The sequence below is a fragment of the Phalaenopsis equestris genome, unplaced genomic scaffold (genome assembly GCF_001263595.1).
Source record: "Phalaenopsis equestris unplaced genomic scaffold, ASM126359v1 Scaffold000002, whole genome shotgun sequence".
NCBI lineage: Eukaryota > Viridiplantae > Streptophyta > Magnoliopsida > Asparagales > Orchidaceae > Phalaenopsis > Phalaenopsis equestris.
In genome coordinates, this window is record NW_018164444.1 from 54,914,425 (window position 1) to 54,927,972 (window position 13,548).

Sequence of the window (13,548 nt, forward strand, 5' to 3'; positions counted from 1 at the left end):
TATTTTTACCATAGCTGGAAAGTAGGGGGTTGTCGACTTGCTAATTTGAGTTCTCTGACTCTCATCTCATATTAAGCCTACTAAATCAAGCAATCTAAAGCAGAATTAACTTGGAATTCTAATAATTTTTCATTTTGGATGACCAGGGAGAATATTATGTGGCCTGATCTGCTACGTTAATCATACTCTGATATCAATGTATTTAGTTGAATGCTTAAATATTCATTTTATGTTCTTCTCATTTTATGTTTCCTCTTATAGTACTAAAAGAAGCATTTTTTTTCATGATTATCACAGCTTGCTGGTTGTGAAATTACTGCAGTTTCAGCTATTGCTCGACATGTCGATAAAAATTTGCCGCCACCCGATAATTTATGTTCCTTGTTGTGAGTCTTCTTCTAATAGCTGTTTAAAATTGCTGAGCTCATTAGTATTCTAACAAATTGCATTTCAAATTTTATAATGGGGCATTTACATACATAGCACACAATTCTTATGTATTTTCTTATCTCTCACTTAAACTTTCATATTTACACACGTACTCGAATCATTAATATCACATCAAAAATAGCATTATTGCCAGTGTTTAAAAGTGAAATACATCTTTTCATGCATAAGTTTAAAACATCAAAGTGTTATGTAAATATGAAAGTTTAGTTGTGAGATATGTAAATACATAAGAATTGTATGCGACATATGTAAATTTCCCTATGATAACATGTAGCCGACTGGAAAATGGATGTGCTGGCGTATTTGTAATGGCAGTGTCTTCGCCGTCACCAAAGGTGAATTATGTTCCAAGCATTGATGGAATAAGTATGCTGAGTGAATTTCTTTCCATTATTCGTAAAATGCTTTGTTGACAGGAGAGGTTTACTAACTAGACCAATAAGATGTATTAGGTTTTTATAAATTTTTTTTCTGAAATAATTGTAGCTATTAAAAGGATTGTTAATTCTGCATAGAAAATGTTGTCCTCAGATTTATTGGCGAGTTGATGGTACAAAAGGGACACTGCAAATTGAACGTGGGGTTGAGAATGAGAAGCATGGATATACGGTAGAATAAAACTAGTTACTTGTGTTTTTTTCTTTCAATTATTAACTATCAGTTGGTATTGGTGATCATTTTCAATTATATTTGAATTGTGTTTTTTGTTGCAATTATTAACTATCAGTTGGTATCGATGATCTTTTTCAATTTTATTTGTGCGCGAGTGTGTTTGTGTTGGATGGTAAGATGTTGTTGGGGTGGGTTGGATCTACGTACATACCATCCAATTCCCAAATCTTAACACATAAACTTTGTTTTTTACATTCCTACCACCAAATCTTTCATATCACATCAAAAAATCATAAATCTATATATAGATTTGATTTGAAGTTGCAGCTATGGAAGTCTTTGATTTGTTCAAGATTTTGGATATCGTTCAGGTACTATTCTATGCAGCAGATGGCTTATGTCGAAGAGCTTTCCACCCCTTCAGTGGAGTGAATGAAGAATTGAATGCTTTTGTTCGGGACATAAAACAGGCTACTAACAAGGTATGATAATTTTGTAACTCAATTCCTTTTTTCATTTTCCTTTTTTATGTGAGAATTATTGGTGGTATAGGATGATATTAGTAAGGAATCTATTTAGATGTAAGATGTAGTTACCTTCAAAACATTTGGGTCTGGTACTAATTGATGAAGAACAATTGTTAATTGGATGCAAATTTAATAATGTTATCAAACACTTTAATTTCTTTGGTCTCCTTAAATTTATGTTCTACGACATTTGGGAAAGAGAAATTATGTAGGCCCTTTGGATGCATGCACGGGATTGGAGAGAGAAGATTCTAATGTTTACAAAATTAAGAGAGAGAGAGAGAGAGAGATGTAAATGGGAATTTTGGGCACATAATTACATTAACTGAGGGTAACCTTATTGGGATGGGAGAGAGGAGAGTCAAAAGAGGACGGCATCTTTTCAAATAAAGTCATTCATAATTTGTTATTCATTTACGCGCCATAACTCCATGTTTGTAGAGCTAGGGTTGTAAATAGATTCAGAATAATTAAAAAATCTCAATAAAATAAAATAGTGATGAACTAGGAGTTTTTCAAGGTCACAAGATGATGCTGAGTTGCTACAATAAGGGATATATGGTGTTGCATCACTTTCCTTAGGGTAATAACTCATCTCCAAATATTGCAAAGTGTTGTATATAACTAAAAGATTGTGGACAAGGAATTGGATGTTAGAGTAATAAAATCAAGTGATCGGTTTGGAAAAAAAATAGCTCCTCTCTTGAGCCTCTTGGATATGTAATAGAATGCTCAATAATATTTCTTGAGATGAATGAGATTTGTTTTGACCAAATTTCTCTGTTTTTTTTTTCTTACTTTTTTTATATAAATCTCTCTATGTTTGTCAAGGTTTTATTTAAATTTAGATCAAACTTTTTTACCAAAGTCTCCATAGTTGGCTCCTCTCTTGCTCTCTCGAGAGCATTCTAGATTAAGATGATTGATTAGGTCCAATTTTAATATCTTGGTTTGAATTGAATTGATGGAGAATAGTTGGGGGATGGATGCATACTAGATCAAAATCTATTATCAATCATGGTTGCCTCCTGTCAGGTATCTTGTGCATATCGTGGTGGTAATGTTGATTTTGTAGTGTGATTTAAATTTATTCATTGGCAGGGATTTGTTCATACTAGTTTGGTTGAATGTTTCATTAACATAAATATGATTGCTTGCTATTTAGATGTCACGACCCGAGAACTTGTAAATACCGCGAGAACAGACAGTCAGATAGTAGTAACTCATCATTAACAATCATAATAATTCACAATAACAATCATCCAAACAGAAAGAATCGCTACAACGACAACAACAAAAACAAAGCCTTAGTCCCACTATGTGGGGTCGACTACATGAATCATTTTTCTCCATTGCGTCCTATTTAGTGTCATATTTTCATTAGTTCTTATAAATTAAGATCATTTTTTATACAATAAGCCCAAGTCTTCCTAGGTCTACCTCTGTCTTTCTTAACATAAGTTGAATCTATAACATCTACTCTCTTAATCGGATCATCAGATGGCGGCGTTTAGTGTGACCATACCATCTAAGACGACTCTCTCTAATGTTTCCCTAAATAGAAAGAATCACTAAACCATAAAAATATATAAAACATCATCCAAACCAACGTAAGGATTTTCATTTGTGCAACAATACTAATGAAAAAAATTATACATAAAATAACAATATCTAATATCTATATTCACTTGAATCTCTTCTACGAAAGACATGATCTCTTATCTTAGTCTTTATAAGTTAATTGAGCTTTTTTTTTTTAAAGAAACGGGCAAATAACACATTAAGTTTACAACAACTTAATAAATAATTATTATTTTGCTATGCACAATCTTTATGGACATGTTGTAATATGAATGCTCAAAACAAAAATGATATTAATCTTTAAAGTAAGTTTTAAAATTTTATTTTCATAAATACTTTTTAATATTATTTTTTTAGTTAATAATTTTTTGAAACATTTACAATTTCCATTCTTTTAAGAAGTCCTCTTTGGAGCACGTTATAAAGATTTGTACAAATCAAGGTAAAACAATTTACATTTTCATTTTCAAATTCGTGTGTGGGTATTATAGCATCCCTAGCTAAGTAGCATAAGGGACTGACTCCTGATTGTCATATCCATTTATATATCATTTAAAAGATACTCAATATCTTTATTTATTTAACCAAAGCTTTTTTTATTTTTGTACAATGCAATTTGTGAAACAATTTAAAATAATACATGGTCATTTAATTTTCTTTCATTTACTCCCTTTTACTTTTAGAAATATTTTAAAACTTCCAACGTATATGAAATAAATGAAACAAATTTTAAAATAAAAAAAAGTTAATATATAGAAAACAATAATTACTCATATTATTTTCACCTTATAAAATGATCTTGTAAGCTTTTTTGACTTTTATATTAGCCTCTTCGCTCTTTCTCAACACTACAAAGATTTATTTTGATTAATTTCATCGAATGACAAAATTAAAGATGCTATTTATAGCATTAATACACGTGTTTTCAAAATTTTATTTTATTCCTTTTCTAATTTATCAGATTCTAACATCTATTAATACTGCTAACTACTCTAGGATTAAATATTTAATCAACATAATGTAGTTACATGATCGACTTACCTCAATTTTTATTTTTATCTTATTTCTTCTATAAAACTAACGATTGTTTCAATTCTTTTAATTCACACATCTGATTATAATTAATAAAAAAAAGCTAATATTAATACTTAATAACTTAAAATTAAATTGGCTATAAATAAAATTTTAAATAACACTAATCTTTATTATCACAAGCTTTGTTCTTTTTTCTCTAATTTGAATATTCTTCTACCCTTCCTGATTTTTTAAAAGTAAAACCTAAAATTAGCATTTAATATCTTATCAATTAATTATTCATTCTGAAAAACATAATAAAACATAGCCTCACCTCATTGTTGCTCGATTTGGCTGTTTCAGCTCGTGTCTCTCGTATGCGATCTTGTACTGGGTTTCGTTACTACACTTCGTGTCAGCTCCCGAGCTTGGCACCTTAAATTCAACTTGTAGGTAGTGTCGTACCCTTTGTTTAAAAAAATGTTTTTGGGGCCCCGCCAAGGCTTTCCGCCCAAGTCCACAAGGTAGGCATAAATTGCGTGGACGCCTCCTCCTAATAGATAAAAAAATGTGAAAAATTCTTAATTTTAAATACCTATCCGATTCAGGCCGCACGCAGTCATCCCCAGCAAGTACTCTGCTTCCTCCATCGCACGCAGAGTTTGAACTCGACAGGTTTCCTCTGACATCTCCTTCTTATTATTCTTCTTTTTTCTTCTTCTTTCTCCCTCTTCCTTCCTCTCCTCCGACTTCTCCTTCTTTTTGTTCTTTTTCCTCTAACATTGTATTGACCTAATGTTAGAAGACATTGGAAAGTTGAATATTCACTAGAGCACACTTGCAAAAGCAAAACAAGTTGCAAAATTCATTTATGGGCACACATGAGTTCTAGGTTTGATGAAATCTTTTACAAATGAGAGGGAACTCGTTCGTCCGGCCATCACACGGTTTGCTATGACATATTTGACTTTTCAAAGCATTTACAAGCTGAAACAACTACTTCAGACAATGTTCTCCTTAGAAGATTGGTGTTATAGTGAATGAACAAAGAAGATGAAAGGTCTAAAAGCTCGAGCTCTTATTTTGTTTGATCCACATTTTTAGGATCATCTTGCTTATTGTATCAAAAGTGTTGTGCCTCTTGTAAATGTTCTAAGAGAAGTAGACTCAGAAAAAAACGGTCGGCCATGAGTTATGTTTATGAGTTAATGGATTTAGCAAAAGAAAATAATATTTTTAATTGTGGGCATAATGAAAAGAAGTATGTACCTATTTGGAGGAAAATTGATGCAAGATGGGAAGTCCAAGTTCATAAACCACTACATACTGTTGGTTGTTATTTAAACCCTCAATTTTGCTTTGAGGATTATTTTTTTAACGAAGATGAGGTAAAAGGGTTAATTGCTTGTATGGAAAGAATGTTGGACTATGAAGATTGTCTTAGAGATGATATTCAATTAGGCTTGTATGATAATTTACGAGGAGACTTTGAGAGTAGAGTTGTTATAGATTCAAGAAAATTGAGATTTCTACTGATTGGTGGATGATATTTGGTGGGAAAACACTCGAGTTAACGAATTTGCGATTCGAGTTCTTAGCCTCACATGCAGTTCATCAGGTTGTGAAAGAAATTGTAGCACTTTTGAATCGGTAATAATTTCATTATTTCTTAAAAGTTAAAACTAGTACTATTTGTTTTCATAATCACCTCTTAAAAATAATATTTTTTATCTTAGATTCATACTAAGAAGAGCAATAGGTTGGAGCACAAGAAGTTGAATGCCCTGGTATATGTAAGATACAATGCTAGATTGAGGGAAAGAAGTATAAGAAAAAAACGAGACTTCGATCTAATACTGATAAATGATATAGACTCCGATGATGAGTGGATAGTTGAGAAAGAAAATCCAGTGCTTCCACAAGAACCTTCTTGGATGAATGAAAATGAACATGTTTTTGATGTTGATGTAATAAAAAATGTGCCCACGACAAATGCAGATGAAGAATCACAAAATATTACACAAGGAAGATAAGACATTTTCATAACATATTCTTACAAGAAAAGGAAGATGAATTAAAGAACAAGTTAAATATTTACATTTGTTATTTACATAAATATGCATTCTTAATTTCTTAAAGAAAAAAGTTCCTAAATATTTACAAATATTGTTTTGTTTTTGTAATTTAGGCAATAATGATAAGGAGAAACAAATTAGGAATGCACCTGAAATTAAACATGATGATGATTTCAATGAAGTGAACAATGAATGCGGAAAATATGAAGGACCTAGTTGTGATTTGGACACAACTATTGGTGAAAAAAAAGAAGATTTTGATAATGAATTTGAAGAATGAATAACCTTCAAGGATTGAGATCAAATGATCATAAATTTTTTTTAACTCAAACATGTTTACTTATTTTTACTTGTTTCTAATTTTTTTGGTAGATTATTGCTAGTATCTTGAAGATTTTAATCCTAAAAGACTTGTTTTGTTTGTGTTTAATTTTATGCACAAATAGTTTATTTTTTTCTTAATATTATTCATTTTTTTATATTGTGTGACTTATGCCTCGCCCAATAACAGCTAAAACACCCCGCCCAACGCCCACATCTTTTAAAACATTGGTCGTGTCTCCAATCTTTATCGCATGGCTCACCTCCTATAGGAGAGTTGATCTTCAATTAAGGGCACACCCAACATGCTTCCTCCCTTACGATTCGACGAAAAGTGTAAGTCGTCATCTTCCTTGTAAAAGGCACGTGCGAGTCACTCACCTTGTTTCTATCTCACACTTTCCTTGCTCTCTCCCTCAATACTCGCTTCTGGTTCAAACCTAGATGTTTGTCTCCCAATGAAGAAACCATCAAACCGACCCTGTCATTACGAATTTTCTCTTTTATTATAATTATTATTATTTTTAGTTCTTACAATCTTCACTTATTTTAAAAATTCCATCATCAAAATTTAGAATTTACTATAAAAAATATAATCATGTGTTAATCAAAGAGATTTAGACATCTGTCTTGCATATATAATACTTTCTCCTAGATGACATCTTTTTCGGATCATGCTTACATAAAATCTTTACAAATGGAAATTTTCTACGGAGCATTTTAACTTCATAATTCAATATTCTCTCGGGCTCTTCTATACAGGTCAAATCTGACTGAATATCAAATAAATCTTCAATAACTTTACTCGATTTATCAATAATATATTTTCTAAGAAATATGAAGCAGATCATGCACTGTTTACATGTTCTAGTAGAGCTAATCTATAAAGTATATTCTGATCTTTTTAACAACCTCATATGACCCTACATAACGTGGACTAAATATTCTCGTCTTCCCCAAAGCATTGTACACCATTCAATTGACTGATCTTGATGAAAATAAAATCTCCAGCCTCAAATCTAATTGGGTTGTGTCGAATGTCATGGTATTTCTGTTGTATATTTTATATAGCCCTTAATCTATCTCTGATTAAGAATTTTCTCAGCATCATCCATTAAATAAACCTCAATAACATTTTTCTCTTATTTCAACCCAACACAATGGTGCCATGTATTTTCTTCCATAAAAATTTTTATATAGAGCCATTTTAATGTTTGCATGCTAGAGATTGATTTGGACACAGTTGGACCTCCCAAAAGAGAATAACTTTGAAGGATCTCAAACATCATAAATGGAGGAAAACTATAAGTCGCATTAGACAAATCTAAACTATGACACGTCTATCTATTCTATTTTTTATGGTTGGCTTGGAGACATCAGAGGAAGACCATCATCTCTATCCGGGTACGATAAATGCTTCATTCACTCATTGAACCTTGGGGATAACTATTAGCATTGAGATCAATCATCACACCACCTATATTAGACATACGATATGAAACGACGCACGAGTGCATGGTTGTTTCGATCTTGTTGCTTTCCTCACTAGCCTTAGTCACGATTGTCTCGTGAAACTTGTGGTTAGAAGCAAATTTTATTAAAAATAAATCTTACTTCCATCCTTCACTAAAGTCGAAAACTCATAAAAGGATTAGATCTTTCAAATTTCAGTGATGGTTGTAATGGACCACCTGACTTATGATGTTCAGCCTTCACTAACATTTAAGACACTTAGCCACAAATTCTGTAACATTATTTTTCAATCCAGACCACTAAAATATTATATTGAGCTCTCGGTACATTTTATTAGTTCCTGAATTCTTCTATGATTTTGTTTCTCAATTTTTCATCATTTGTAACACAAATCATGCTTTTGTAAGTCAACAATTCATCCCCATCAGTCACTTATATCTTTGAATTGTTTGTCATGACTTGCTCTAAGATCTTCTGAATAGTAGTATCTCTAGCTAGTGAATCTCTAATTCTATCCTTCAAAAGTAAACTGAATTGTTATTTGATTTAATTGAACAATATTCATCACTGTTTTCAATCATTGACAACTTTAGTATTTCCATATATTTAATTAAACGTTCTCTAATTGAGCACACAACCAATTTAATTACCTAAAATCTTCCCGCTCGGTGCATCTCCAACATCTGGCTTTCCTAGATGATACTAAATATTCAAATCATAATTTTTAATAAATTATAGTCATCTTCTTTTTCTCAGATTAAATTTTCTTTATGAGTGAATATATATATTTCAAATTCTTCTGATCGATAAAGAATTCACATCTGGCTAATAAGTCATGCATCCAAATTTGCGCTACTATAAGCTCTAATTCATGTGTGGTATAGATTCTTTCACAAATCTTTTTTTATTTTGAAGCATAAGCAATGATTTTTTTCATTTTACATTAGAACACATTCCAATCTCTTTAATGATGCATCATTATAAATTTGGAATTAGTTTGATCCTGAAGGAATTACTAAAACTCAGACAATTGTTATGTAAATTCTCAACTTTGAAATGCCTCATCACAACAATGTTTTCATTCAAATTTTACTATGTTCTAAGCTAATCTCGATAACATATCAATCTAAGAAAATTCTTTAACAAATCTTTTATAATAACTATCAAGGCTTAGAAAACACTAATTTTTGTAACAGATGTTGGTCTTTGCCAATATCTAGGGTTGTAATCGAGCCGAGTTGGGTTGAGTATATCATAGTTCGGACTTGGCTTAGTATAATTATAAGTTGTTCATGTTCAGCTTGAGCTTGCTTCGAGTTTTCATATATTGTTCAAGTTTGACTTGTTTAAAAATTTCAATATTGAAACTTGATTTGTATTTGAATTGTTTAAGAGAAGTGAACAAACTAAAAATTTAAACGAGTATTTAGATTTTCATATAAAAAAATCAATAAATAATTTTGTAAATTTGATAGCAACTATAAGTTTATTGATTAAAAACTCTAAACCCTACAATATCTTAAATCTCATTTCTACTTCATTTTGTCATAAATCCCTTACTAATGGGTTGTTTAGTAGAATGATTTGTGTAGCATTTAAGCATGACTTAACATAAATCCTACCAAAAAACTAAAAATGACAACTTTAAAACCGACAAACTTAATATCTGAGCATTTATAGATCATATATGATACGAGCTATCATCAAGCTATCAACAAACCATTTAATATTCTAGTTAATTAAATTTTATTTAAATGATATATTATACATGATACGAGCTGTTATTGAGCTTAATATTGAACACTTAACAAGTTACTTGTTGAACAACAAACGAGTTTGTTCGCGAACATAAATGAACAAGTTCGACTATGTTCATATTTAGTTCATTTAAGCTTTGAGCTTTTAGAAGTTGTTAAAGCTTGTTTATTTACTAATTTGAACTAACATGATCGAGTCTTAATCTTGTCAAGTTTGAGTTGTTCATAAAGCGCATTGGTTCATTTACAACCCTACCAATAGGGTTGTCAAAAAAGCTCGTTGTTCGCGAACAACTCGTGTTTGACTCATTAAGTAGTTTTGTTAAGTAAACGAGCCGAACACGAATAATTTTTTAAAACTCGAATTATAAGCGAGCCGAACACGAAAAGCTCCTTGTTCGCTCGTGTTCAGCTCGTTTTAGCTTGAAATAAAAAAATTATATAAATATTTATATAATAATATATTACATATGTTATTTATATAATAGTATATTATATATATTTATATCTAAATTTAAATCATAATAGCTCATATGATAATGTGCTTAGTGTCTTCTTTTATATACATTTGGTTCGGGTTTGAATTTCACATTTTATATTTATTTTTTTCAATTTAATTTTAACGAACTTTTATATACATTTGGTTCGGGTTTGAATTTCACACTTTATATTTATTTTTTTCAATTTAATTTTAACGAGCCAATTCCAAGCCGAACACGAACACAAATATTTAAATCGAGCCCAACACGAACACACTGTTCACGAGCCGATTTCGAGCACGAGCTATTTCGAATGAGCTGAACACGAGCCAATCCTGAGCTCGCTCAAGCTCGGCTCGTTTACAACCCTACCTACCAATATGTAATTGTCTTGACCTTTTCTGACTTGTTAATATAACATCTCCACTAATTACATGCCCATTGAAAGTGACACTCAATAAAAATTTACGCAGAAAATTTTGTATATTACTTGTTTTCCTTTAATACAAATAAGGCGACAACCATAATCTTTTGAGTATACCAAAATATCATCTATAAAAATTATCACAAATATATCTAAAAATTGCTTGAATTTTTTATTCATTAGATCCATTAAAATTGTTAAAGCATCAGTTAATTCACATCATTATTAGTACACATATCTCATTTGAATGCATTTTTTGTTATGTCTTCTACTTTTATCCTCAATGGGTGATAAACCAATCTCATATTTATTTTTGAAAATGTTGAAGTCCCTTCTAATTGATCAAATAAATCATTAATTTATGGAAATGAATATTATTCTTGATAGTGAGCTTATCTAATCCTGTAATAAATATATATACCCTGGACTCTTATTCTTTTTCTTTACAAATAATATTGGTGTTCCCTAAACTGATGTGCTAGGCCTGCTAAACCTCTTATCTAATAGTTCCGGTAATTTATTTCCTATTTTTTAATTATCATTTTGTACAATATTATAGTTATTGGCTCAGACTAACAAAAACTCAATAATAAAATTTGTCTCCCCAACTAGTGAGAGTCCAGATAAATCATCTAGAAAAAATATATGGATATTCTTTTACCACTGGAATCTCACTATGTTGTTTCACTTCTTTGTGATCCTTCACCTGAGCAAAATTACTTAATTTTTCTAGTTTAATAATTTAAAAGCCTTCAAATATATGATTATCATATATATCAACTCTACCGTCACAAAATTTGATGTCCTTTCTAAATACGTTAATTTTAGCTGTCTTCTTATTACAATCTATGGTTGTTAGAAATCAATCCATACCTAAGGTTGCATCGTATTCATCGAATAACAAATAATTGTTTGTGCCTCTAAATACAAAAAAAAAAAATAATAATGCATCAAAATTTCTTTTACAAATACTCAAATTTACTTGACATTTTAACGGAGAAAATTATTAAAATTACTATAATATTCAAATTTATTAGTCTAATTAGATCTTCTACATTCAATAAGTGAGTTGTCCCTGTATTAAATGGTATTCATATTAGTCTATTCTAGAGGGATGTTATACTTTTAATAAGATAAGAATGATTAAACACTCAAAATGAATTATTTAATATGTAATTGAGTATATGATATTATGAATGAAATGTACTCTAATGCAATTAAAATTTTTTGAATGTAAAATATATTGTTGATTAGATGAAGTGAGTCCTTAACTTATTGCTTTGATAATGCATATACCATGGATTGAATGTTCTGTTGGGTTTGACTTTGATTTGACATTGATCCTACAGACTCAACTATCATATGTCTGTCAAAAGTTTTCTAAGATGATGTAACATTGGCCCTATCTCTATTAGAGCTCTGTTCTCTATCCCAAAGTAGGGCAATTCCTCGTGTTTTAGTGGGTGACACCGAAAATAAGTATCAGATTCAGATAGATACTCACCCTTATGAAACTTTTAACACTTGTCACACTTCTTCGTATCACTCTAATTTTCAAATCTATTGGATTTAGTCTTTTTAGTAATTGATTTTTCTGATTAAGATGATTGCTTAATCTATGAACTCTGTAGAACCTTAATCCTTCTATACTCTCTTTTTTGAAAATCTACTCCTTTGAGTAGCTTGTAAGTTCAGATCAATTATTCTAGCCATCTTTTCCAATATAGAATAGTCATCAATCCTAATGGGAATCAATGACCGTCTAATTATATCATGTAATCCAGAAAGAACCTGTCATTTCTCATATGTATTTGAAATTAGTTGCGGTGCATACTTTGAGATTATAGTAAACTCAGCTTTATACTGCATGATCGAATGACCACCTTGAACCAATCTAATAAACTTCTACATCTTTTCCTAATTGAATATGCTACAAACCAATCTCTAAATGTCTTGCAAATTTCTTCTACTGCCTAAATGACTAGGTCACCACCGAACTTCTCTTGTAACAACTCTTGCTACCATATAAAGACAAAAGTATAAAATGTAACTCTTCTAGTGTACATGTTATACCATTTATAATTTTCTCCATCATCACCATCAATTTTTTGTTTCTGTTGAACTTCCTCTTCCAAAGTAGAGAGTAATCTCATACCCTAAGATATCTTTAAATATTTATTCATCTTTGTTTCTTTAAAACTACTGATTTGAGACTGAATTTTTTTAATTGAATTACGACAATCATCTGATTAAAAACATCAATATTAATAGTGATATTCCACGACATTTCAACTCTCTTTATATTATTGTCTTACTTCTTAATTATCCTTATTTTTTGAAATAAAAATAAAACAATTCAATTAGACTAAAATAAAGTAGTAATTTTTACTTTTGATAAATTTCTAAATCAACAAAATGATACTTTTTTATTATAATAAAACCAATTATGTCTTTATCACTTGTCACAATTCGACCTAGAAATTTGGAATATCAAGGTAGGAACAGACGGTCAAATAATAGTAACAATACTAATGAAAGAAAACTAAAGATAAAATAATAATATTTAATATCTATTTTTACTTGAACAACTTCTGTGATAGACATAATATCTCATGTCAATCATTTTAGTTTAATTGAGTTTTTCTTAAAAAAAAATAGTTAAATACATTAAATTTACAACAATGTAGTCAATAATTAAATCTTTATGGACACTTTAATATGAATGCTAAGAAAAAGGATGATTATTCTTTGAAGTAAAGTTTAAATGTTATTGTGTGTGTGAGAGAGAGAGACATTATTGTTATTCTCTTAATACTAAATATTTTTGGGAAAGAG

At 30.2% G+C, this 13,548-nt stretch overlaps 1 protein-coding gene across 1 annotated transcript in view; it reads left to right on the forward strand.

The window, feature by feature from the left end:
- Positions 1 to 645: 645 nt before the first annotated feature.
- Positions 646 to 13,548, forward strand: part of LOC110020873 — a 15,646-nt gene continuing 2,743 nt past the window's right edge. Inside the window, exons 1-3 of the mRNA XM_020719149.1 lie at positions 646 to 785; positions 982 to 1,059; positions 1,434 to 1,544. Coding sequence (XP_020574808.1) covers positions 711 to 785; positions 982 to 1,059; positions 1,434 to 1,544 — 264 coding nt within the window. The 5' untranslated portion in view covers positions 646 to 710. The remainder of the gene's footprint in view (positions 786 to 981; positions 1,060 to 1,433; positions 1,545 to 13,548) is intronic.